General features: G+C 42.3%; 1 protein-coding gene across 4 annotated transcripts in view; it reads left to right on the top strand.

Annotated features, from left to right (window-relative positions):
- The window catches only part of MAD1L1 (mitotic arrest deficient 1 like 1), a 345,232-nt gene that overhangs the window by 210,939 nt on the left and 106,765 nt on the right, over window positions 1-27,528 (top strand). For all 4 annotated transcript variants that reach the window (XM_071760874.1, XM_071760872.1, XM_071760873.1 and 1 more), the window contains one exon: window positions 16,620-16,827. In XM_071760874.1, the coding sequence (XP_071616975.1) occupies window positions 16,620-16,827 (208 nt within the window). The remainder of the gene's footprint in view (window positions 1-16,619; window positions 16,828-27,528) is intronic.

The following is a 27,528-nucleotide window of genomic DNA, read 5'->3' as shown; positions in this document are numbered from 1 at the left end:
TCTACCATAAGAATTACACAGCTGGAAAAGACTGGTGCACTCAAGGGGGCTCAGAAGTGCTTTCTCATCTTTTCCTTCCATTGTTGGAGCTGTGCCACCATCCGTCCCTCTCTTGGTGACTTTCCTTGGTTAGTTAACTTCCTTCCCAGCTTTTCTTGCCAAACACTTAAAAACCCAGTTAGGACAGTAGGTAGCACATTTCTGTTGTTCTCAGTCCCTCATCCTCTCCACCTTTTAGCTGCCTGGCAAATGACTCAGAGCCCATTACAGTTGGAGTGCTGGCTGCAGGCTGCCCCTTGTTCTGTTTCTCAAGGAGTTGTCCTACTCTTCAGACCTTCTCTCCAAACACAGACCCGGGTTTATAACTCAGCTAACAGTGCCCACATCCTACTTCAGCAGAGGAATACTTTCATTAAACTCTCAGGCTCTCACACACACTTTTCACAGCTGTTGAGAAGCAAGCAGAGGGGGCTCTTTCTCTACTCACAGCTCCAGGCTCGTGGAGCTGCTGGAAGCAAAGCAGTGGCTGCTGCTGCATCGTGTGAGGCCATGTTACAGCATTGGCTCTGCCTGATGCAGAGTTGGTATCAAGCTGGTAGGGAACAGGGAGAATTTCCAAGGGCTCTGGGCCATCTCATTTTCTACTTGTCCAGAGAGTTGGTGTCCTGCAGTGGTATCGATTTACTTGGAAATGGGGAGGTGATAAATGGAGATTTCAGTTGGTTCTGGTAGATGTGGCTGCAATGAATGGAAGTGTTTAAATTGAGCCTTGTAGATATTCCAATACCTCATGCAGGTGTTCTTGCTCATCCCAGGAGGGTCCTGCTGACATCCAGCAACAGCACAGTCCCATGGAGGAGGGGCCTTCTCAGCTCTCTTTAGTTGTGCTTTGCATGGGAACTACCTCCATCCTCTTACTCCAGCTTCTCTCCCTCATTTAAGTTCCTTTTCTGCTGTGATTTTTGGGATGCCTGTCACAGCTGCACAAAGGCTTGTGCATATTTGAGAGAGACCAGGTAAGGGTGAAGGTCACAAATCCCTTGCAGCATGCCACAGCAGCCAGACTGTAGGTCAGATTTTAAGCAGCCTTGAGTCTACTGTGTGCCTGCATGCTCCCATTTCCTCAGAGAGAATTTGAAAATTCCTTACTTGTTTGAAAATAAGTGACATTTGTCTTCAAAATGCACTAGCAGCCACATTATATATATATCCTTATTGCCCTGTTGCTTTTCGTATCCCTGTGTTTTTTCAGCTCTTCAGTTCTTTCTCAAGAGCTTAGAGACATAAGAGCTCACTTAATAGAGTAATACATAAAAAGCTGGAGTTTAATGCACTTCCAAGTGCCTCGTTCTTTGGGGGTGCCCATTGCACACTGTTTTCTCATGACTTCCAGAGATGAGAATGAACCAGCAGCAGTTGCCCAGACAGGGACTGGCAGAGCAGCACAGCCACCTACACACAAGAAGAAGAGTTTCCCACTTCCATCCCTGTGTCAGGGCCCCAGAAACAAATTGGTATTCTCCTGAAAACAAAGCTGGGCTGATTGCTTTGATCCTTGCTACACTGTGGTAGCACCACAGCAAAGCTCATCCATGACAGAAGCACAGAGCAGCAGTAAGGCTGTCATAAGCAAAAAACCCAGGGCTCAGGCTCTCTTGTTCACTTATTTATAAATATTTGATCAAGTAAGCTTATTTCTGGAAAAGTAAAGCCTCCCACATAAATGTTCATGAGGTGTAGAGGCAGGAGAGAAACCTCAGCATCAATGAGATGATGGTGCTACAGCAGAGCTACAAGGCTGGTAACACTGGATGGGCTGGTTTTATCAACCATGCTGGGGGCTGAGAGACCATGAGGAAGGAGGTGATACAAATCCCAGCTCTGTTGAGTGTATGACAGAGTGTAAGCAAGTGGCTTCTGTGGAATTTATGAATAATTGCCTGGCAACTTGGATCCTTGTGCTGCTAAAGAGATGCTCAGGGCCTTGGCTGTAGCAACTGCTGTTGGTGCAGTACGGTTTGGAGAACACAGTGGGAGGGAAGCAGTTCAGTTTTGAAAGGAAATAGTTTTTCAGTAACACATTTCCTTTGTCTACCTATTACACCTGTCCAAATCCACCTGTTTGGGTGCATTGTCAGATTCTGGTACAATTAAGTTTGCTTGGAGCTGAGCAGCTTTGGCTCTTCTTGGAAACCTTGGAAACTGCCCTGTACTCCTCCCAAGGAGATCACATGGATTGCCCAGATCACATGGTAACCCAGATTTTGCTGACCATCTTACCTGGCAGAGCAGTACTCCTGGTTTCACTGGTTCTTTGCTTCATTTTGAATAGGAAACTATCTCATTGAGCAGCTTTTGAGAGAGGCAAATACATTTGTGTGTTAATACACACTGCTTGGTTCTTACAGTTGAGATAGCATTCAGAAAACAAATTAATGTTTGGGGTTGGTAAGGATCCAGGCCAAATCCATAAAATTGAATTGTATTCTCAATAACGTGAACAAACTCATTACTGATCCAGAGAAAGCAGACATGACTTGAAGAATTAGCAGTGTTTGGATTTTTTTCTTCTTGGTATAGAGAGGCAGCCATGTTATGGTCTTCTGTCAGGCTTTTAAAATCTGGATTAGAAAGACAAGAGCTGGCAAGGAGGTAGTGGGGAGAAACCAAGCTTGGAATTAGTGGGCTGACTTTATCTATCACAAATCTATCATTGTTTCAGTCCTCACCATCTCCCAGAAGAGCACAAGTCCTTAAATTAACTTTACTCTTTTAAATCAAGATTTAAATCCTAGTGACCAAGAAAGATGGTAGGTGACAAAGCTGTTTCCATTCTCTGATTTTTTTTGTGCTCGAATGACCAAATAACCCTTGTATTCTTCCAATAAGCTGGATTACATCTGTATGGATCAGCATGCCTGTGTTCAAGTTGTTACAACTGTGAAAAAGACATTTCCTTTAGGGGAAAAAACCACAATCTGTGGCTGTATCTTAAGTGTCATTCTGCTTTTCCATCACCTGAGGATTTGAGCAGCTCTGTCAGTCTGATATATGTAAGCTGAACATAGATTTGGAAGTATTTTTATATTTAGAGGCATTGATTCTAATATAATTTCTGTAGAAATTAAAACTCCCCTTGAAAAAGATTAAACTGTCAGTGATAACATCTAAGTTCTTGCTATATCTAGGAGGAATAAATACTGAAGTTACAGAATTGTCTGGAGGCTTAGAAAGTAAGAGGGGGAATTAATGATATGAAAGAAAGGATGAAATATTGAATAACATTTTTTTTTGAATTGGAGGAAGTTGAATGAGTTGAGGTTTATGGCCAAAAATAATTCCCATTTAGGCTGATCCGCTATATAACAGAAAATACAGTTTTAAGAGAAATCTCTATCCACTGACTTGTGGTTGCTCCAGAGCCTCATTTTAATAAGATATCAAATATTGATTTAAAAACACTGAGCAATAGACAGTGTATTTGTTTCCCTGGCTAGCCATCCCTATTAAAAATATATATTCTTTCAAGTTCACTGACTTCACTGTGAGCTATTGAGTTCTTGCTATGCTTTTGTTTCCTAGATTAAAGAACCATCTGGTGTCAGATTTCCACCAAAGACCCTGATCAAATTGCTTCAGTCTTCTCCATAGTAAATTAAATAGTTTGATTTCCATTCTTTTTTTCATTTTAAGATATGTTTTCCAGGCCATGAATCATTCATGGAACTCTTCTCACAACTTTTCTTAATCTTCAACAGCCCTATTACCCATTCACACCTCTCCTGGATGCATTACCACTGCAGTGGGCTCATCAGTGCTGCATTCAGAGACAGCATCGTTTCTCTTGTCCTGCTCATAGCTATGTAAAGATTCTTGTTGTTCCCTTTTTATTTTTTTTTTTTCTCTCCTCCTCACAGTATTAAATTGGAGGTACCCCTTAGTTATTAACCCTGGTCAAAAGCCCTCCTTGCAGACACTGTTTTCCAGAAAGTACCTGCTGTGTTATATACCTGAGGCTGTATTCTGTGCTTTGGGATGTCTCCTGATGCATTTGAATTCATGTGGAATTATTGTGCCCATCACAATCAGATTTCTAAGCTATCTTTGTATGCTTTGTTGTTTGCTACAATTCTGCCTTTGTCTTAGCTGCATATTTTGGTAAGGATTTATGCTTATGTATCTTAGGGAATGTATGCTGCATATGATTAGCCAAAGAAGCAATTCTTATTGGAAGCAACTGGGAAATGTCACTATTAGTACAACAGCTTTTGGGCCATTCAAAAACTGCTGTAGTCTGATTTTGCATCGTGATAGTTCTGAAAGAAAATGCAATTTTGGTATCAAGGCAAATGTTTTAACAGAATAGGAATTCTGTATGTCAACACAGTTATCTTAATTAACTTGAAATCTCTTCAAGTCTATTTGACAAGGCTTGCTTTCTATGAAATTGTGTTACTTGGTTTTTCTCATCTTTTTTTCTAATGGACTTACCTTCCTGATATGTTTTCTGAGTTAAGGGGATCAGTTTGCTGCATTCTGGAAGCTTCAGGAAAAGTGAACAAGGCAGCAGATAACTTGATCTGTATAGGGCTAGCTGGTTAATCTCATTTTTCAATGTTCACAGTCTGTTCACCAACCAGGGCTGTCTCATTCCGAGTGCAGTGCAAATGCAAAATGTGCAGATCAATACTGCCAATGGGTGATTAGTAATTTGCAAATTTCAGTAAGTGAATTCATCTGATTCAAGGTTTTAAGTTGAAGAAGAAAGTAAAGGAGTGATTGAGTGGGCTGGAGTAACAGATATTCCTTCTCAAGTGAAATGTTAGCATTGTTGAGCTCTTAAACAAGATGATGGGAGAGATTTGTACTCCTTTCACAGTGATTACAGATCATATTTTTTTTCTCAAATCACTAACATCAAACGTGCTTTTCCCTTATTACCTCTCTTGATTATTTTTTTTTTCTGCTGTTGACCTGCTGGAGGATAAAAATATATAAATGTATGCAAGTAGTTTTTTTAATGCTATTCTTGAGGACAGTTTTTGCTGTGTCAGGCAGATGAATTCTGGGGTGCTTGTCTGCTATTCACTGTCAGTTTCAGGCAAAAATCTCATTGTTTTTTGCCAGTACATTCCAGATGTGTTAAAGAGCATTTGGGGGTTCTGCCTATGAAAGCAACTCAGAATATGTGTCTTCAGCTCCCTCGGAGAGCTTGAGTACTGCTGAAAACTGCAACTGAAGTAGCAGTAATTTTAAGGTACTAAAACTACATTAAAAACAACACAGTAATTGAAAGATGAAAAATGGGCAGGTAATTGCTACAGAAGTCTCATGAAGGAAAAATCCATTCCTCCATAGTGGGGCTGATCTGACCCCTGAAAGCTGGTGTGATTCTGGACTTAAAGATGCTGTCTGAAAATCTGTAGTAAGTAAAAGGCTGTCTTTCACATTTGCTGAAACAAAAGTTGAAAAGCTGCCTTCTAAACTGCAACAGGTCTGTGCTGCTGAGTTATCTGTTACCTGGTTAAAAATTAATGGGGACAGAGTAAGTACTGCAGTGCAAGGGTGTGTTGTGCAAGATTGTGGTTGTGTGAGTCTGAACTGTCCTCTCCTCACTTATACAAAGGCTGAAGAACTGGTTTCCTACAGAGGAAACACTAGAAAACTAGAATTTCTCATTGTTCACAATTTTCTTTCATAAAAATGTCGTGGTTCAACATTGATGTTGAAGAAAGTGATGATAAAAATCAAAGCCTGAATTTTACAGCAAGAAGTACTGTGTTTTGAATGAGGTTTTGTAGGGTCTTAACAGTTTATAGTTGACCTGGCAGTCATAATTCTTGGAAAACTCAGCAGTAAAATTTGAAATCATCGCCCCTTCACATCTCTCTGCAAAATGTGCTTGTCACTCTCCAGCCTGTTAGCATGGTGAGGTAAAACTGGTGAAATAAAATCAACCAGGACAGATGTATTTCAGACCATTAAGTCTTGCACTGATGTCCGGGCAGTTTTGTGTCTTCCAAATAAATCTCAAGATAGATTCAAATTGGTTTTGGCTCAACGTTGTAGAAGTCTTAAGCTTAAACAAAGCAGATGTGTTGCTGGAGATCAATTGATGTAAACATGATGGTTTAGCATGTTGACAGAATCATTTTGCTAACAGGCTCTTGATCCCGGTGTGATGTTCCTGAGCGTTTTCCCATATATTTTGTTCAAATTGCATTTAAGGAAAAGTGGATTAATAGTAACCAAAGCTTTACAGGCAACCAAGATGTATTTTCCCCCAGAGGAAGGCAAGAAAGTACACTGAAGCAGATGTTTGTACTGCTCTAAGTCCCTCAGGGGGTGGGAGATTTAGCTTAGGTCACCTAGAGAGGTGCAGCATAAATTGAAAAACCTGCCCTTGTGCCAGAAATGTTTCCTCCTTTGTGATGGGAGTAGAAGAGTTTAAACTGGTTTCGCTCTGAAGCGTTTCCCTGTAGCCAAGGCTCAGATGGATCCTTGCTGCTGTCTGCATGGTGGGGATGGCTGCTCCTCCTCTCCCCTCTGCTCCCTCTTACCCTGATGTGTTACAGCCTGAAATTCCCCTTCTCAGCCCAGGAATTTATTCCCATATGGTGACTTTCTGAGTCTCCTCAGTACAATGGGTAAAGCAAATCCAAGTTACCAGCTCTTCTCGGGGCCATATGTAGGTAGTGAGTGGTATCGATTTAATTTTGATGTGATGTGGTTTATAAATATGCATGAGGATTTAGGGTTATTTAACTGTGCTTTTTAATTCTCCTTGCATTGCTGACTCTTTTGGTTGAGAGTTTCTTTGCATGCACAGCAAGCTGCTCTGTGACAGCCCTCTTCTCACTGGCTGGGACCTCTCTAATGTTTGTTAATCCCAAGTCTGTACAAACTTTTAATGTTCAATGAATAAAAGGAAACAAACCAACTCCCTTCTGCTTGGGGACCAAGGGTCTAGAGTTCAGCTCCCTGAGGAGCTGGGTGAGGAAACCTGGGACTAAAAGGCAATTGCCACCAGGTTGAGATGAGTTAAGAAGCTGAAGGAGACCTTTCCCACGATCCTGGGGAAGAGGACTCTTTTCATCACAGATCCTGCAACTTACTTAAATAAAGAAAGCGACCTGATAAATTGATGAAAAGGGAAGGAAAAAATCAAACATTTGCCTTTTTGCCCTGAGGAGCTGGAAGTTAATGTACCCTCTGACTCCATATTTGGATGTTTTAGATACTCTGGACTTTTATTTGAGAAAGAGCAGAGCAAAGAAAAGAGGGTTCTGCATATTCAACACATCTAAGTGAAACTGCAGTAACTCTTTCTGGTGAATAACGTAGCCTGGATAATTAAGAAAGTTATCTACAGGTTTATGTTTTGGGGAGATGCTGGAAGATCCCTACTTGTTTTCTTCAAAGGCTTCTGTCTTTGCCAAATTATTCATTAATAGAGAAATTGCCTCGTGGTACCTGCTTGGACACTGAGGTGGCATTGAGGATGCTCAGCTCTCTCCACGAGTGAGCTGTGTCCAGACAAACACCACGTTGCTAAGAACTGACTGTGACAAAAAACCAGCAAAGCTGCCAATTCTTTTCTCGCTCTTTTTCCCTTGGGTGTGTTGCAGGGACATGGTTTGTTTTCCTCATTTTTATCTTCTTGGCCAAAGCAGAAGGAGCGTGGGAGATGATAACCTCTCACAGTGGGAGGCTGCAGGGGAGCTTGTTTAACCTGGAGCACATTTGCTATAAAACCCACTCAGACACTGCTTGGCTGCTCGAGAAGACTGGCAGAAACGAGTCCTCCAAACCACTTGCATCTGTCACAGTCCCTGTCTGATGTGAAAGGGAACTTGCCTTGATCATTAGGCAGAACTGCTTCCAGCTCAAAGCAGGGGGCCTGGTAATGACTGAAGACCAAGGGTGCCCGTTTGTTCGCTGAAAGGCAGTGGAGTTCTTCAGGGTTTGCTTTGTGCCCTGCCAGGTCGGAGTTACACATGCAAGGACATTTAATAGTGCTTTTAGATGCATTAAATTACAGGTTGAAGATATCACGATGTACTTGAAGCCTTGAGGAAGCTTGAGCATTGCTCTTAATGCCCTTGTGATGGCCACAGCAACCAGTCCATGATGTGTGTTAGCTGGACAAATACACGACATGGTTGACAGCTCCTCTTGTCACCTGCTTTTCAAGCTTATATATGCTCAGCTAAATTTTCATGTGTCCTGCCCATCAGATCACGAAGGCTGTGGCTTTTATACATAAATTTTATTATTAATCTTTTATATAAGATACTATCTAAAAAGTAGGGTTTGGGTTTTGCTATTTACTGGAAAATCTTATTAAATTGCAGTTTTATTTCCTTTATAAAGTCTTGCTACAGGGACCTCTTGTCATACTTCACTCTGACTCTACACTTCCTCTTTGAGTACCAAGAGTTCCAGGCTAGCAGAGCCAAACTGTGCTGCTCTTCTCCTCTAGGATCTCCCCTTGAAATTCCACCTGAATTAATTACAAAGCTTTGCCAGAAAATGCAGACTTATGGAGGCATTAAAGCAAGATTTTTGAAGCATCTTTGAAACAAAGATTCGAGTGGTTCAGTATCCCAATTGGAGTAAATACTACCAAAAAAAACCCTGCAGTTCTAGCATCTTCTGTCTTTCTGGTTTGGAGTAACTGCATGCAGATTAAGAAAACAGGGCAGCAAAGAAGCAGTTAATTTTTTTTTTCAACTGTGTGTAGCTCTGTCAAAAAGTTAGGTTTGGTATGACAGTTCTCAACAGTATTCTTAACCAATGTTACCTCATTTGTATGGGAAAGTTGATAAAATGTTTTTTTGAAATTCAGTTCTATAGGGGCCAGCATTTCTTACCATAAAGTCTTATCTCTGAAAAAGAATTTTTATAACTCAAAACTATAAGCTCTTTGGGGCTGTTTTCAGAACCTATGGGCTTTTTATTTTCAGCATCTTTATCACAGGCATTTGAGCCATCACAGGTCTCCTCTGCATGCTACTAGAGTGTAAATAATAGCAACTTCTTATGGACTTTGTTCTCTGGAAAGACAGGAATCTTTGACTTGTAAGAACTAGTATAGAAACCCTAGAATTCAAATCTCTAGGTGGTAATAAACCATCCTAGAGCAGACTGTGATTTTCTTCCATTTCAGTAAAAGGAAGAGCAGCAATTGAAAAGGACAGTGAATGTTTGAATGCATTTTTTTTCTAGCTTATCCCCAACTCCATGCCATTCCATGTCTTGCTGTGCTGACTCTTAACCTTCTTGTCACGTTTGTTTGCATCCCAGACCTCATCTGAATGCCTCACTCAATGCAAATTATAGTCTTGCATCCTCCAGGGGATAATGCATTTGAAAGTGGATATAGAGAGAAGATCTCTATTTTAAAACTGTACCTGAAGGGCTTCAGCACCACTGGTGAGACATTTTATTTTATTACTCATATTGCAGTACTGCCCAAAATGTGTTACATGTGGTACCAGAAGATAGAGTCTGGTGTTAGAGCAGTGTGATCAGGGTGATTAGAGCTTTTTTGTCTGTGATGCATCCTGACTCCAACCCCCTCTCTGTCTCATTGCTCATTTGCTGTAGATGCTTCGGTAAAAGAGGGCCATAGGGAGGAATATCAATGAGTATGTGTAGTGTGGCAGGTCAGCTCAGGAAGGAGAGGAAAAAGCCTTGCAGAAGAAGGTGTTCTGGGATTATTCATGTCACTGCAAGTGAGGGTAGGGGGCTGAAATCTGTGGGTGGTGGGAACTACAGAGGAATTCTTGGGGATGAAGAGACATAGCTCAGACTGACACAGTTATCTTCACCTTCACTGGAAATGACTGATGCGGGTGTTCAGGAGGCCATAGAAGAAGGGTTGCCTGAATCAAGGTGTAAGGACAAGAGGCCACACTGGGGCAAGGAGAAAGATCTTGTTTTGGGGAAAAAGTTGCAGGAGCTGGACTGAGAACTGGCTAAGAGGAGGATTAAAAGTTTGACCAAGTGAATTTCTGCTGCTGGGTTTCTGGGCAGTGCGTGGTGCAGATACACAGAGAAAGATGATGGGGAGAGAAATGTGGGAAAGAAGGCAGGGAACCAATGTGATACCTGGTGGGAACAAGTGAGCCTTTGCCTACCATCCAGCACCTTCTGTGGGTTTTTTGCCAATTGCTTCTGAGTGTGCACATACTGGCAAAGCTAAGAGGAGCAGGTGGTGGTTGTTGCTTATTTGTTAGTTTGCTTTGTCTCCTTTTTGCAATGCAATTTTGTTAATGCAGCTCCTGTGCCAAGGGCTTTAAGGATCCCTTGGTGTGGTTATCTTCTGTGACAGAGGGAGCTGGGGCTGGTGAGCATACTGTGCTTTGTGCACTGGCTACAGAGGGAATTCTTGGGGATGTGGTTTACTTTGGGTTTTACTCTAATCACTTTAACAAGCCTGAGCAAAGAAACAAAAAGAACAAAACCAAGAAACAGAATTTCCATTAAAATGACATTTCCTAAGGTAGGATTAAGCTTTCTGGGACTGTCTTACACCAAGTGCAGAAATGTCTCCTATATGCTTTAGGTGGGAACTAAGCAACCCAATTTTTATTATTATTTTTTAAAAGATTTTGAAAAAATAAAATAAAGGTTGACCAGGAGAAGCTGCTTGCCTGTATAGCAAGGCTGACTCTAGTTAATAAGCTTCTGCAACAGGAGCTTTATTTGCTGGGGACCTTGCCATGTGCCTTTCAAGTAATAAATTTCAATTTTGTCTTCCCACTGTTTTTTGGTTATCCATCTTTGAGGAAGATTTCCAGTGGGTATTGATGCAGGACTAACAGCAGACAATTCTTGACATAAATAGCATACCATTAACTGTTAGCTGAAGATAAATCCATTCAAAGATGACTTCTAATGATTTGTGACTTCTCTGCTTTCATAATTCAGTAAAAGCAACAGGGTATTCATTAGCTGTGTGCAAGGCCTGTGTGTGTGTGGCTATGTTTGCTCACAAAATACCACTTTTTTTTTTGAAAAGTAAAACAGTAATTCCAGAAATGTGTGGGGGCTTGGGAGAGGAGTGCATTTCTGCTGCAGCTTGAATGTGTAAAGCATCCACAGTCAGGAGGAGACACTCAATTCCAAAGATAAGTTTGCAGGTCCATAAAAGCAGCATCAGCCCTTCTAACAGTGCAAGCATCAGAAACTTGGATTTTGCAAGAATTTAGTAGCTGGAGGCTGACATGGTGAGAGACCAGCCAGAGCTAATGTTTTGTCACAAAATTACAGGACACAGTTGTGGCAGAATGCTGCTGGAAGGCAGGGGGTGTGTCTTTCCTTCATGTGCACAATCCCGTGTCCGTGTGCACAATCCCATATCTGGGGCCAATCAGACCGGCCCTTGATTCTGACCCCTATACGACTGGGATTCACCTGTCTATAGGTAAACACACCAGGTGTCCAGTAATACGTTGTGTTGGTGTGTGGTGGCGGGGGCGTGGTCACATCCTCCCCACGGCAAGTGGATTTCCCTCGTCACCCCCAACAAATGGCGCCCGAACAGGGACATGAGGGAAGACTCGTGCAGCCAATATGGTTGATAAACAAGCCTCAACTTTATTGTGCAGTAACTTTTACTTATATAGTGTTTCTGTGACCACGCCCCCGCCACCACACACCAACACAACGTATTCCTGGACACCTGGTGTGTTTACCTATAGACAGGTGAATCCCAGTCGTATAGGGGTCAGAATCAAGGGCCGGTCTGATTGGCCCTAGATATGGGCTTGTGCACACAGACCTGGGATTGTGCGCACGGACTTGGGATTGTGCACACGGACCTTGGATTGTGCACACGGACCTGGGATTGTGTACACAGACCTGGGATTGTGCGCACGGACCTGGGATTGTGCGCACGGACCTGGGATTGTGCGCACGGACCTGGGATTGTGCACACGAAGGGAAGACTCACTCCCTACCTTCCAGGAGCATTCTGCAGCAGCCAGTCATGGAGCAGACAGGGTAAGCAGCAACCCATGGGAGATCTGGACACTGGAGTTTAATTTAGAACCAATGATACCACACACTTTACCCCACTTTGTTTTTTTCACACAGTTGTTTGTTCACTCCTCCACCTGGGTGTTGCCTTCTCTTGGGCTCAGCATCCCTTCCCAGCAGGAAGGTGCAGGAAGGTCAGGCAGAAAATTCTGTCTGCTCACAGTCACCAGAGGTGTTGCTGGCCAAGGCCCCTGGGCACCCCTTGACCTTCTTCCCTGTGCATTCCTCTGATCTCCAGGGTCTTCCTCCGCTTTCAGGATCTTTTTTCCAGTCAGGATTACCAACTTCTTTTTCCCAAGCTGCCTTCTTTCTGGGACCACTTCTTCTTTTGAGAACGCCTCTTTTCAACACCACTCTCTTTCAGGAGCCCCAAGCCACTGTTTTTCCCCATCTAAATGGTCTAAATCGATCAGCTTCTGATCAGCCTCCTAAGAAGTAGTTCAGTCTCATGTCCCTCCATCTTCAAAGTTTCCAGGATGTGCTGCTTCTGTTTTAGTCAGGGTCTCACCAAGATTTACAACCAGGCTCTGCTTTCTTCTGCTTGCGAATTCAAAGGTTCAGCTTCAGACATTAACCACATGCATCTACCCAATTATCTGCTGTGTGTTCTTGTTGATAGTTTAGGTTACCTCTTGCCTACAAGAGGTGGTGAATGGAAGCAAGAGAATTCTTGCCCAGTTGGATGCTTTTTAAACACTTTCCTTCCACCACCCCTCCAATGTTAATGCTTTATATCTCTATTTACAAAACTTTCCTGTCTGTCTCCTACAGATAGATGCAATCTTTATTTGGGATGTTCTTCCAAGCTAACTGTTGACCCAGCATTCCTCTGAAACTGATACAATCCACTAAGCTCCTTAGACTGTTTCTATTTAAGTTCCCAGGTATTGAATAATGCATCCCAGTCCTGAAACCTTGGAGATCTTTCTCTTTAAGAAGTCAGCATGGAAAAAAATTCCCTAACTATGAAAGCAGCAATGTGTATTGCTTGTATTTGGGTGGTGCTCACTGTGTGCCACAGTTGCACAAAGAAGGAATGGTCTTTTCCTTGAAGAGCTTCCAAGCATCAGCCTTTTCTCAGCAGGGGCAAGCACAATCTGTTTAATCACTGCTCCCTGCAAAGCAACTCAGCTGTCCATATGGTCTGCCATAATTTATTGTGCTGCTCAGAAATCACAATTTTTTGAGTTTGATAGACGTCACGACTTTGAAAAAATAAGGCATTTAAGTGCACATCAGTCTCATCAATGGGTTTTGATGAATGCTTTCAAATGCATTAAGCAGGAGGAGACTATGAGAATGGAAAGGTAGCTGAAAATCCTTGACAGTGTTTACTGGCATTGTATCCTGATAGTCATTGCCTCCCTGAGACACATGAACTTCTTAATTTCATTAGAGATGTTAGATAAACATCCATGACAGTTGAGATTATTCCCTTTGCTACCAATTCTACCTTCTGATTAGAAATATCTGCAGCAGATGAATGAACCTTAAATGGAGTTGTTAAGCCCTGAATGTTTGATCAAACGTAAAGTAGTTCACATGGTTTTAAGTACTTTCTTCTTAGCTGTGGGCCTGTGAAAGTGAGTTGAGTGGAGAAAAAAAGCTTTTATAGCTCCTGGAGAAAGACATATCTGAATTGGGACTGTGCAGTTTTCAAACAACCAGGAGGAGAGATGCCAGAATAACTTCAGCCCCTTTCAAGGTGCTGTCACTGGCAGCTTTCATTGTTCCTCTAAACAACTCCTGTTCTGAAGGAAAAGTTTCTGTTTTTCAGAGATTAAAGCAATCCTGTTTTCACTCATTGCTTCATCACATTTGACTGCTTCTTCCTTAATGGGGAGATTATTTAGAAAGTTTTTGAGCTACAGTTTCAACATGTAGACCAAAATACTGACTTGTCTGCCCACAATATAGTTTTAAAAAATGACACATAACATCAGCACAATTATCCCCTCGGGCTGGGCTGTTTGTTTTGGGTTTTTTTGTTTTGGTTTGGTTTTCCAAGCTGGGAGATGGAAGTGGGAAGGAAGGCAGCAGCATCTGACTTGAGTTTGTACATCTGTTCTACATGGGAGATTGGCCCTGTTGCAAATTCTTGTTTCCATAGTCTTTTGTCAGAATGTTTATTGATAGCCAGAGTCTTACTAAATAGTAATGCCATGTCCCAGTGTGTGCTGAGAACATATTGCATTAAGACAATATTAGTGCATTGCATCTGCTGTGGCTGTCTCACATAATGACTCTGCAAGTAGGACAGAAGTGGTGGGATGGTTTTTCTCAGTGGTCTATGAAAGAGTTTCCCTTGCACGTACCCTAAGGCGTGTGTCTGGGAGGCTAAGAATAATGCATCAAAACAACATTATTTCACAAACTGTAGAACATATTAACATGTGGAGTCAACAAATCATCTCTGTAAAATGTCTGGTGCCCTTCTGAGAACACAAAAATGGTTTTGCTGCCTTAAGCACCAAATCAGCTAGTTAGCATCTTGCTTTTCAGGAATGAATAATTCACTCTTCTACTAAGTGTCAACCAGACTTAGTTGCAATCAATCAAGGTATTTATTGCTTCCTTCTAAACTGAAGCTCTGTGTACATTTTTCTGACAAATCTGAATTACTGACTCGATGTTATTCCCTGCAAGAAGAATCGATGAACACCAGCAGTTCTCTCCAGTTCCAGTTACTTGCTGTTCAGCATCTCTGCAATTTCCAAGTTTTAAAATATTGGAGAAAACAGGGTTAAAGAAGGGGTGCTGCTGAGAAACTAGCAATGACAGCAGAAACTAGCAGTCTGAGACACTGTCCATGATGTGATGATAAGCAGAACAATCTACTAAGTTGTCTATTGAATAAACCAGAGGCAGGGTGGCTTTTGAACACAGAGACTGTCTACAGGTCATATAATGATTGCATCCCCCAAATGTCTCATATTTCTATATAAAGGCACCAGGAGCTTTAGGTTTGTTTTGTTGCTTCTCACATTCAGGCCAAGTTTCCAAACCTCAAGCACATTTTCCATGCTGAAGGAGAGACCAGGTGGCAGGTTCTGAGGTTTGTACAGCACCTACCACACAGGGATCTCTGTCTCACTTGGTTTCTTTTAGACATTACTATTATATAAACCAGCCATACTAATATTTTAGCTGTAGAGAGAAATGTGCTGGTTTGATGTGAGCTGTGTAGAATAGAGAAAGCTACTGCCCCTAGCCCAAAAATGTGAGTAGCGTAGCAAATACATCAATGATCTCCCAGAAATATTAAATGAGATGGATTCTGCCACAGCCTTTGTATCACAGTGGATTTTGAAGAGCTTTGAAGATGCTTTTTTGGGAGAGGTCACAAACCAGGCCACACTCCCCAGGACTCTCCCAGAATTCAGCAATGCTGGAGGATGCACCCCTGTCCTCCTTGGCAGGGTCCACTTAGGAAGTTTTTGCCCATGAGTTTGCCAGACCCATTTTTGAACCAGTTCTACATCTGCTGCCAAGCTCTGGGGTGGCAAGTTTTGGTGATTCATCCCCTGCTGGGGCAGAGATTCTTTACAATATGTGGACAGAGTGTTTTCAATAAAAGATGTTGGGGAGTGAGATCTTCTGGGGTCTCTTACCAGCAATGCCCAGCAATTCAGAATCATGTTGCTCAGTGACTGTGCTGGTTTGCATGAGAAAAATCCACATAAAGTTCTAGCATGTCTTTTATGAAAATGAAATGATAAAATTGGGATAATGCCTACCTCATGCTGCTCTTGAGGGTTAATTAATGTTTACAAAAATCACTTTAGGTCCCGAGATTTAATTGAAAGAAAAATATTACCATATAAAATGCCTTTTTATGCAGGCAGTGCTATAGGGTTTCAGCTGGGCAGAGTGCTGTGGAAGCCAACATCAGCACATGCTTTACTACTTTTATGGTCGTGAGGCTTTCTGTAGTTTATATGAAAATTGTCTCTCTGAAATCACAAATGTAACATCAGTGTTTTCCTCTCACTTTGAAAGAATATTAATTTGCTATCTTAGGATTTGACTGACTGTTCAAGCTGCAATAAATAGAACTCAACTCTGAGAAAAAAAGAAAGTATAAAATACCTTGTTACTTGCTTGGGATGAGCTGGTACAACTTGCTAAGAACTCCTCCATTGGAGTGATATGGATGTTGCTGGCCTGTATGAGTAATAAATTAGGTTAGTACTGGGTGTCCTGCTGTAGTTCAAGGGTGTTATCTGTGTGTTCATTATAATCTCCTTCTATCAAGAGATTTAAAATCCAACCATCAAACTTCATTTCTGGAGTAAAATTTAACTGTGGAGGTGTCAGCCAGAGAGCAAGATGTGTTGAGTAGGAGTTTTTTGGGTTTGTTTTATTTTGAAAAAGGGAGTAGCAATAGAAGAAGCAGCAATGGTAGCTTTGGCTGACTTCAACTGCTGGAATAAAACATTGTCACTGCATAAGCATCCCTTTTTCTGCTGTTAACATTTTTTGCCTTCATACAGGGAATGGTACAGGTTGGGTGGGTTTGGAGGCTGGATCAGTTACTCAATCTGCATCTGTTGTTTTTTTTTTCTGCCACACAGGGTGACTATGACCCCAGCAGAACCAAAGTTCTTCATTTCAGCATGAACCCAGCAAGCTTGGCCAAGCAGCAGCGCAGGGAGGAGCAGCAGCAGCTCCAGGAGGAGTGTGAAAGGCTGAGGGAGCTGGTGAGGGTGCTCGAAGGAGGTGGCTCCATTCCTGGGAATTTGGAAGGAGTTGGGAGTTTTCAGTCACCACAAGAAATTGCAGGTAGGTTGCTGGCTTCTGGATGTGAAAATGCACTTTACTCATCTGTACTGCCAGAGGAACTGACTGCAGAAGCAGATGGAGACATTGCAGACAGTGTGCTTGATGGAAGGGTTGTAATGAAAATAAAAAAAGATGGGTTGATGCAGGAGAGTGTGAATGTGTGGTGGCAATCATGTGGCAGTTTGGTACAGAGGGTAGGTGGTAAGGATAAATAATCTGTATCATTTGCTCATGAAAAATGAAGTAGAAATACAAAAGGTTTCATAGGTTGGTGCTGCCAATGGAGTAAGAGGAAATATTTTCTTCCTTTCAGGGCTGGTTTAGCCCTTGAGGTAGTATGAAGAGCAGGAAATAACTTTCATAGCTGCAGGGAAGCAAGCAGTTGAAATCTTTTCAGACCTGGCTTAAAACAAATTAATACTGTTTATCAGTGTATATGTGCCCCATTAATCACAGCTACATTCAATACTCCATGAAAATAGAGAACATCTTTCACTGAGCTAAATACATTTCACACAATCTGTGGCTCTCCTCCCATACATTGTCTTCCTTCACATACCTAAACTTGACTCTTTAGTGCAGTAACCCCGAAGTCAACACCTCTAGACCTGTTCTGAGACTCTAAATCAAGGTAAGGATATCAATAAAACATGGCCCAGGGTGCCAGGCAGTCATGGTGCTTATACATCTTACTGCTGTAACTCTCTTGCATGTACTTTGCCCTCCATATATTTTTGTTAGAGAATAAAAAAGCAAAAGAGAGCTTAAGGTCCATGTGGGGTTAAGTTGTTCTGATCCAGCAGCAGGTATGTGGTCTGTGTCCACAGGTCAGGATGCTCCCTTGGATGAGGATAAGAGGGTAGAGCTGTGCTGGAGGCTTGACACCCACAAAAGCCCCAGTTTAAAGGAAAAATGCAGAAGGAAATGTCTTTCACTGTTATGACACTAAAGTTCTCTGGAAGTAGCTTGTTTGTTTTCCCATTGCTCAAACAATATTACTTTGTTACTGCTAAGAACATTTTTGTTTCAGCATCTCATAGTGGATTATGGTACCATATAGCCTTAAAAAGATGATGGTGAGAAATGTAGGTGGGGTGGTTTATAAAGTGAAGAGCTGACTGGATGTTAGAGATACAAGGACAGTTTTTCAGTGTTGTTAGGGGATGCTGTAAGAAATGCACAAGCATTAAAGGCTTCCTGACCATTCAGGGGAAGCTGCCTTTGCCTGTAGGAGCTTCCAGTCTAAGAGCCCCCTGGGACTCCAGCAGTTGGGGAATAGTTCTTGCATTGTAATTTGGCTTTGAAGTGCACTGACTTTTAAATGACAGTAGATGCTGCTGCCCAGTGCCCTTGTCTCTTGTTCTGCCCCCAAGTACCCAGCACACCTAATCCTGCAGGTCCATGCAGTGGGCTGAGCCCCTCCAGTGCCTGCCAGGGGCAGAGAGGATGCAGAGGTCAGGGCAGCTCTCTGTCTCTGCTGCTGCTGAATGAACCTCTGGGCTATCATCTACAGTAATTAGATTGTTTCTTCTGGGGGAATTAATTTCTCACATATGCCTCTGTGATTTGTTATTCATTATTATTCTGCTGCCTTTCACGCCGTTGTTTTTAGCTGTTTGTGAGGTGCTGCTGTGCTGGGATGTTACCAGGTTTGTCTTTAGCTCATAAGGGATTCATTTTAAAAGTTGTTTTCTTTTTTTGCCTTTGATTCTGACAGGAAAACAAACAGCTCACTGGGTTTCAGGGTGTTTCCAGCCTCTCATATACATGCCCCAGTACCATGCTGTATCATTCTGCCTTCTGGTCACCAACTCAGATGGGACAGAGCATCAGCTGCAGAGCCTGGCAGGGTGGGAAATACTTCATTGTCATTTATCACAATCACAGAAAGGCCCTTTGCATTTTTAGTGTGTCTCGAAATGCATATGGAAGTGATTCATGTAAACAAAGTGGGGAAAGGAGCTGGGAGTCAAGGATAGAGGAGCCTGTGGATGACTGGTACCAGGGCATGTGTGTAGTAAACCAGGTTGTATGGAAAGATCTTGGTTTTTTTTTCTTGTGCTATATTATTATTTTATTATATTATTACTTGTGTGCATCACTGTCATACACAAAGAAGGTTGCCATAAATAGTGCAAAACACTTCTTTCTGCTGTGGAGCACTGAGCAGTGTGGTTGGAGGATTCAACCTGTGTGTATCAGGGTGAGCAAGAGATGCTGAGGATTTGAGAGCAGTAACTGCATACTTAGCAGGCTTATCTCAGTTGGTTTTGAATTCACAAGATGAATACCAGATTTGGCCTTCTTGCTGGGGCAGAGCAGAGCTCCTGGTGGGTTTGGGGACAACTCATCAAGCACACTGAGCAAGCTGCATCCATTTTTGTGTTGACTTTGTCCTGCTTAGCTCACACAGCATCTGCAGTGTGGCTGCAACAGCTGTTCCAGGAGGGGTTTAGCATGGATTCATGTGGCCAGAAAACTTACTCATGTTGTCTCCCTCTGGATAAGAAATGGGAGATGGAGATCCAGCTTTTGCTGTTTTCTTAGGTTCTTGAGAGCTCTGCCCACAGGAATGGCTGTCATATGCCTTCCACTGTGGTGTGTTTTCAAGGTGTGAAATGGGGAGCATGTGGCAGAAACTCCCTCTGCTGTGTTTGTCACTGTGCAGTTGGCTGCCTTAAGGAGGGATGTTTATTGTGCATAATAAGGGAGCAGGTTTCAGTGAAGTTTGTGGAGCACTTTCTGTACAAAAATAACAAGAGTTAGAATTTTTCTTGCACCCTTTTCCCTCAGCTGCAACACCCATATGTCTGTTTATCCATCTCCTTTGTATGACACATGCAAGAAGCAAATTCACTTCTCTGGGCTTTCAAGGTGGGAAGTCCCTTGTGTCAGAATTGAATGGGATGAAGGGAGAGTGAGGACAGAGTAGGAAGAGTGTGGGTAAAAGCTGGGAAGGCAACAAAGGTCATACATAGGTTTACATTTTGCTTTTTGACAGACAGAGATAAGTGTAAGATTTTATTGTCCTATTTTGCTGTATAGGCTGAATTATTGGCAGAGGTGAGGGCTTTGGGTGGCCTCTCGCCAGTCAGGTTTGCAGTGTTCAGCAAGCTTATGTGATCTGCAACAATTACTATTAAAGTTCAAAGAATTATAATCAGACCAACCAAAGAAAGGCATTCAGGACAATGATGTTGATGGTTTTGATAATAATATATTGGCCATTATTAAATTCGTTCATTGGACTGGAGTGCAGCACGTTTTTTCTGATCATGGCTCCAACTCTTGGATAGGTAATAAGGAAATTATTACTGTGGACGTTAAAGCTCATTAAATGTGACTCTATTAAAAATCAAGGTTATGCTGGACTTTAAATCTCTTTGAACATAACTGCTGGAGGCTGCAGCACAACCTGGCAACTTGCCACGGAGTTCAGTGGTCCTTTCCTCTCATTTGTGCCATAATAGTCTCTATTAAAATGGGCACCAGGGCTATTGCAAAAGAGAGGTTTGAACAATGTGAGCTATAACAACACCAGGCTGTCCTTTTTCCCAGTATAAATTGGCACGTGGGGTTGTGCAGTGTTAATGGGGCAGATCTGTGGCAGCCGCATTACGGGAATGGGCTGTGACTTCACGGGCGTTTTGTTTCTTTCCCGGCAGCTTCCTGGGTCCAGGTTGTGTAAGAGGAGAGTGCACCAAGGTCAGGCTGCCATCTGGGGAGAGGTACTGAGCCCTCCTGTTTCTGAAACAGGGATGCAGATTGTAACAGCTTTGGAAAGGTGGCGCTGGGCATCGCTGCCCAGGTTTGGAATCAATTCCAGTTCTGCGTTTCGCTTTCCTGTACTCTTCATACCTTCCCCCCTGTCCTCCTACCTTCTGTATTTCAGGCTGTATTTTTTTTTTTTTTTCTTTTTTCCAGCTCCCAATCTTTCCCTGTTTTGCACTATTTCTCTCCTGGCCATTTTCTTCTTTTTTGTCTTGTCTGGTCCTGGTGTACCTCTTGATTTTTGCTTTTCTTGTGCTGCTAGAGATGGAGTTTGGTCTTAGTTGCAAGGAAATAGGTAGGTGGCAGCTAATGGGGAGCTGACAGAGGTAATGACTTGTGTATTGTAGCAACACATAAGTAAAAATGAGAATGCTTCAGGTACTGATTGTTTCCATTTGTGTTCTTAATTTAAAAGTGGTATGTTTGAAGGTAGGAATGAGATGACCTGTGGAAGCTGGGTCCTGAGCAAAGAATTCAGTAATGTGAATTTTCCATGAGCTCTTACAATTTATTGCTGTCCTGTGGGTAGAGTGGAGCATTCCCTTCCTCCCTGCATTCCCTTCCCTTCCTCTCCCTGTGTCAAAGAGGAGAAGTGTTTTTAGTACTCTTTCTGTTAAGAGGCAGGCTGGCACCCCTACCAGGAAAGAGGATGGGGAAATCAACTCTGATTTCAACCATCTGTGGAGAATTTGGAAGTGAAATATTTTCCTGAACATAATCCCACCATAAAGGAAAGCTACTCATCCACCTTGATGATTTCAGTGTCCTTTTTCTCTTGTTAGGAAAAAGTAGGAAAAGGGAGTCCTTGACAAAGGACTGGGGAATCTCACTCTAAGGCAGGTGTTTGACCCTAAAAAAAGGTGCTATATCTGGTGTTCAGCAGAGGCTGTCTCCACCATCACTGCCATGTCAGAGCCTTGTAAAAATCATAATTAATTTGAATTAAATTGGGTAATGAATTAATATTAAAATAATCTGGTCTTTTTGAAGTGACAAGCCAGAGGTGGTAAAATTTGTCACTGTCCCAGCATGCTTGGGCTTCTGATGAATGTGTTTCTGAGCACAGAAGGTGACAAAAAAGGAGCAGATGGAATTTAAAAGTTGCCATGCTCCATCCACAGTTGGCTGAGCTGTTGGTGCTTGGAAGCTTTGGTGCTTCCTACCATCTGTGTATAGGAAATCCAGACATGAAGAGGGCTGCACCTGCAAATGAAACCTTCAAGTCCACTTGAAGGATTTTTCTGTGACCTCAGCTCTTGGTGGGTGTGGGCATGCACAGCATCACTTTGTGCTGATGGCTCCTGGCATCTCACTGGTCAAACAAGGTTGGGCCAGGTGGGTGCACAGAGGGCAGCTCTTCTTTGGTTACATTCTGCTTCTTCCTAAAGCAGAGGAAGTATTCAGTAGGTAACACTCCCCTGGATGATGTTTGATATCTGAGTTCCACTTCAGTTTATAATGAAGGAATTGTCTTCTTTCTAAAGAGATGCAAAGTAAAAATGTCCAGGGCATTTGCTATCTTCAGATGTTAAGGGGTTTTTAGGAAGAGCAGGATGTTAGCCTTTGTGCCCTGCCTGTGTTTCAGTAAAGTAATTATTTTCTGCATATCCCAATTTCTTCTGAAGTTTATAAAGAGCTTGTCTTTGCTGCTGGTGTTCTGCTGTGAGCTGATGAAGTTCTGTTCACTTTCACTCCAGAGATGACCACAGGTTCTTGATGGGGGAAGAAATGATTCCTTACTGCTACTTGCATCAGAAATGTTGCATAGCTTCAATGTACAAAACACAAATGATATGGAAAGTAGCACACAGGATGAGTGTTATTAATAACATTACTATGGGAGCTCCTGTGCCTGGCCCACTCCTGCCTTCCCATGCTGACTTGGCAGCTGAGGAGTCTCCATGGGGCAGTCCCATCCCCTCTCAGCTAGTTATTAGCATTATTGCTTTTATGGGGCCAGTTTCTCTACTGCAACACACTGAGACCAATCTGGGGCCTGAATAGTATATTAAGACTGGGAATAAGCTGGTAGTTTATATAGAGCTTGCTTTGATTTCCTTCCTTCTCATCCACATCCCTTTCTCCCACCCCAGCACTACAGGTAGTGAGGTGGGGCTGCTAAATATTCCTCTTTTCCTAAAAGACTGCAGCCAAGTTGGGCCCTCCTGTACCTCAGTATTGACAATATTGCAGTGATCAGTGGGAAGAGTTTATAAAACCCTTCTACATTACAATAAAGTCAATAGATATGGGCAGTCTGGCCATAAGGGGAAACCACCTTGAAGCCTTTGTGTGTCCTGATTCAGCAGCAGAGTAGCCTTTGGTGCTAAATGCTCTGTACTGCTGAAGTCAGCTCAGGCACCTACAAAGAACCAGGTTGCCTGTCTTGGATGAAAGCATAGTACCTAAGGAGAGCTGAAAGAAATTTTCCCAGGTTTAAAGAAAAAAAAACCAAAAAAAAACCAAACAAAAAACCCCCTTGCTTTTATCATATATAGCATTTGTCATCCAGACAGATTCCTTAAGTTTTTTTGGAGATAACACAGATATGAAGTCATGCAGCACTGAATATATGGAAAACAGTGTGCCCTGCCTGTGGCAGCATGCCATGAGTCTGTTAAACAACCAGAAAGACTTGGCCCTGAGCACTGTTTAATCTGAGTGCTGTGAATGGCCAGGACATGAGTGGGCAGACAGGGGTTGCTGACCGAACAAACCCCCAAGGATGCCTGAAAACTGCAGCTTCTTGTGAAACTGTGACGGGAGGTGCCAGTGAGACACTGCTGGGACTTTCAGACTCTGTCTGCTGTCCAGGGAGCCAGAGGTTTGTAATAAATCCTGTTCTGTTGTAGCTAGTGAATGTGTAAAACTTGATGTCAGTCAAAGGTTACTACCCAGACTGTATTTAGCCTTCAAAAGAGCTGCAAGATTTCTTCCTGGCCTTTCTTTTCCACCCAATTCACATGTGGAGTTCCTGGAGTCCTCACTATTTTTACTTTTATAAGAGGCAGACAGTGAACCTCCATGCTGCATCCATGCAGCTCCAGTGATTCCTACAAGGGGCTTTTTTAAAGCATCTCCTGTCTTCTTGCTAGGCACAGTGTAGAAGTATATTAGAAAATATTAGTAGAAGCAGAAGCCTTGCTCCAGAGAAAATAAAGCCACTTTACCAAGAAAGATATGAGGGAGGAGGAAAGAAATGTGAGGGAGAAGGAAATTGAAAAGAAAACAAAAAAGTGGATGTGATGCGAGGTACCAAATTTAAACAGTGAACTATGAGAACATCTACAGTGGTTTCTGTAGTATGAATGTGAGTGTATTGGAAATGAAACCACAAGAAACACCACTGGGAAAAGGGTTGCCTGTTTCCTAGGTGGATGAATTTTCTTTATTCAGTGCTGATGCTGTAAATTTGTTGTCTTACATCTAAGAAGGAAGAGGTTACTTTTGCTGAAGTAGATGGGAAGATTAGAGGCAGCTTCTGCTAGATCTCTCCAATCCAGCATTTCTCCTGAAGGGAAGGAAATGCAATATCATCTGCAACTGCCCTTTGGATCCTGTGGGGTTGTGATATGAGCTGCCTCTTACAGCAGTTTGCATCACAGAGCAGCTTTTGATGAGGACTGATGTACCATAAGGCCTCTGGATCTCCACAGTTGAAAATGTTCTTTCATTCATCAGCAGGGTTGAGAAGAAAGCCTTAGTGCTGAGGTCTCCAATTCAAGCTGACACGATTTCCCTGACATTATTAAAACCAGCTTGCCAGCATTGCAGAGCTCACCAGTGAGGAGGAGCCTCAGATCTTGGCTCTGTATCTTCTCAATTTACTCTTTCTCCTGGAAATTGAAGCGTGATGTCTTTGTGAGCAGGAGAGAGTAATGGAAACCTGCTGAAGGAACTTTGCAGCGGGTGTCAAGATTACTGGGAATGTCTTGAAAAGCCTGATGCTGGCAAGGTGAATGTCCCCTTGGTTGGGAATATTTATTAGATTCAGGAAGGAAGACAGGAGTGGGGAAATACTGAACTAACTTTCCCTCAGTGCTATCCAGGATGGTGATATTCTTGTTATGGCAGGTTCATAATTCCAGAAAACTGAATTGCTGTTTTTCTTTTGAGTCCTTTGTTTCAATTTCCAGGTAGGTATACGTGGCCAGGAGCTGAAATCTGACTGTCTTCACAGAATAAATAGGGACTTCTTAGCACTGAATCCCAAATGAGATTGTGTGAATGTGTAGAGACTGAGGAACAAAGTATCTCCTTTTATCATATCATTTTAAAGAGGAATCATGGGCAACTAAAATTCAGAAGTCAAATGTCGTTTGTTTTTTTTTTTTTTTGGATGAGCTGGTTTTTTGTTTCCCCACATGTCTCTCTGTGGAAAACTGTTCTTGCTGGGAAATACAGTTTCCCAGTTCTGTTCCAAGTTTTTCTTTTCACTTACTCTGATTATTTATGGGGTGTAAGTGAAGTAAAATAAAGCTGTTTCAATATTCCAGAGCAGCGGCTGTATTTAAGAAGTTTATATTTGATGACTAAGTTGATGACATTGCATTATGTGAATTTGATGTGCAAACTTGTCACTAAAGTGTAAACATAGTGACAGCAGGACCAGCAATTTCCAGCCTAATCAAGTAAACTGGGTAACACATTCTTTGAGCGATAGAGCAATAGAGACTGATTTACATATTTAAATGAGAGAAGCTGCACAGATCCAACAATTACGTTGATATTTTAATTGCATAAAAGTCAGGATATTCAAAGTTATATTTCCTGCATCAGTTTGCTTGTCACCCACATGTATTTGAGGTGTTTTCAGTTACTATTTGGTGTGAAACTGATGTGGCTTAAAATGTATGAAATGTTGGCCATGGAAGAAATGAGAGCTTTGGATTTACTGGGTTAGAAAGCACACTAAGAGAATTTAGAATTTCTTGGTTTGTTTAAAATTAGTGCAAACAAATTCCAGGTAATTTATTCCTTAGTACTGTAGTAGACATGTTGGGAGGAAGGGAGAGGCATCTATGTTGAAATGCAATGGAAAAAATTCCCGTTGGTCTCAATAGACTTTGAATTATATCCTTAACTTCTTGTTTTCTTCTTAGGGAATAAGCTTTATTTAATTGCAAATTCACAGAAATGCACTAGTACCACTAAGAATTACATCAATATATGGATTCTGTCCTTGCTGTTTATGCTGGTTTCACAGTACTGATCTTGCATTCAGATAAGGATGCACGAATGCAGCCACCCTTATCTCCCCATGCTGATGTTCTGATATATGAATGCTTGTTCCCTGCACTCACAAAAAGCTATTCAGGTGGCAAGTATGACAATTTATTTTTTTTTATCCTTCATTGAATTAGACTACAAAAAGAATGTGTTTGAAAAGGTTAACTAATGGATACGCTTTTCTTCCTGATGAGGAAAAGAAAAATGGTGAAGTGCTGAAAAATGGTCACGCAGAGTTTTGATCAGGCTTTTCTAGTCAGATACTTTCTAGGCAGTGAGCAAGTAGGAGAAACGTTAATCCATAGTGGATTTATTTGGAACGGAGAACATTTATTTAGAAAGCAATCAGTGTATAAAAGGAGACACTTGTAATTACTTTGCTGTCTTAATCATGGCACTGACATCAGTCCCATGATGTGATAACGTTGTGATAGCTTTTGAATGTGGTGCTGACATAGGAATGTCAAGAGGAAGAGAGAGCAACCTCTCTTAGTATCTTCACACCTATTGACCTGGTTTGCTAACATCCAGGTATGCTGTGCAGCTTGTCCACTGCTTACTCATCACACAGTATCCTAAACAAAAAGGTGTAAGACCCTCTCAGCTTCTCTGGAAAAAACCACCAGCTCCTCAGTGCCCTTGGGAATGTGCTGCTGGGCAGGACAGTGGCCAGAGCTCCTGGTGTGGCACAGAGCAGTAAGTAGACAGCAGTGGTCTGTGTGGCAGTGGCTTTGCTGCTGTCATCTCACACTTCTGGTACTATTTTTATGCCAAGGTGGTGATGACACGGGGCTGAGCCATAGCAAGACTTAACACTCAGGGAAACATCATTCCTGTCCATCAGGGATTTCTGACCACCTGGGAACAAGCCAGTATTTAGCATGAACTAAAGCTATCCAGTGTGTTTTGTGTAGTCACAACAGCTGATGCAGTCTTTACTTGCTATTTCAGTGTTTCTGTTTTCTATATTTCAGTGCCAGATTATCTGGCATGAGCTCCAGCTAGAGAGCAGGGAGTCCATCCAGCCTCCATTAGGAAACAGTGTGTTCATTCCTATATGCCACCACCTCCAGCTCGATGGATGGGAATCAGACAGATGAAAAGCTGGTTGAAATCCTCAATTGCTTTTTCAGTCTCTGGCTGTCTAAGCTTGTTTCTATCCGTGTGGAAGACTCTTCTTGCATCCTATTGGAGTACTGTAGCATGGAGGGTTATTGGGTAGGCATAAAACTGGGTAAGGTTACCTTCTGTGAGGATCAGATACCATCACAGGTGTGCAGCAGGAGTATTTAAACTAAAAAAATGAGAGACTTCCAGAAGGAAGGGCTGGCGGCAGCATCCACCTTCGCTAGAGACTGCGGATGTGTCATCAAAAATCTCACCACTAGTGGGATCAAAGGCAAATGCATGGATCTGAAGGATTCAGGAAAGGTTTTCTGAATAGGCTGATAATGACGACGGCGTGTGATTCCCCTTTTAGACTCTGCCATATTGTGATGACTTCCCTGAGACGAGGCAGAATGTAGGCGAGGGAAAGTTTTCGTCTTGTTTTACAAAAGCAGGAAAAAAAAAATCCTAAATTAGAACTGGTGATTTTAAAGCTGCGTAACAGATGTGGGCTAAAGGCGTTTTCATCATCACCCACCAACTGAAGTAACTCCTGGTCAGGTTGTTTCCATGATCATGTTCCTTCCTTGGTAC

This window comes from Heliangelus exortis, chromosome 17 (assembly GCF_036169615.1).
Source record: "Heliangelus exortis chromosome 17, bHelExo1.hap1, whole genome shotgun sequence".
NCBI classification, from domain to species: domain Eukaryota; kingdom Metazoa; phylum Chordata; class Aves; order Apodiformes; family Trochilidae; genus Heliangelus; species Heliangelus exortis.
This window is presented reverse-complemented; position numbering and strand designations above follow the sequence as displayed.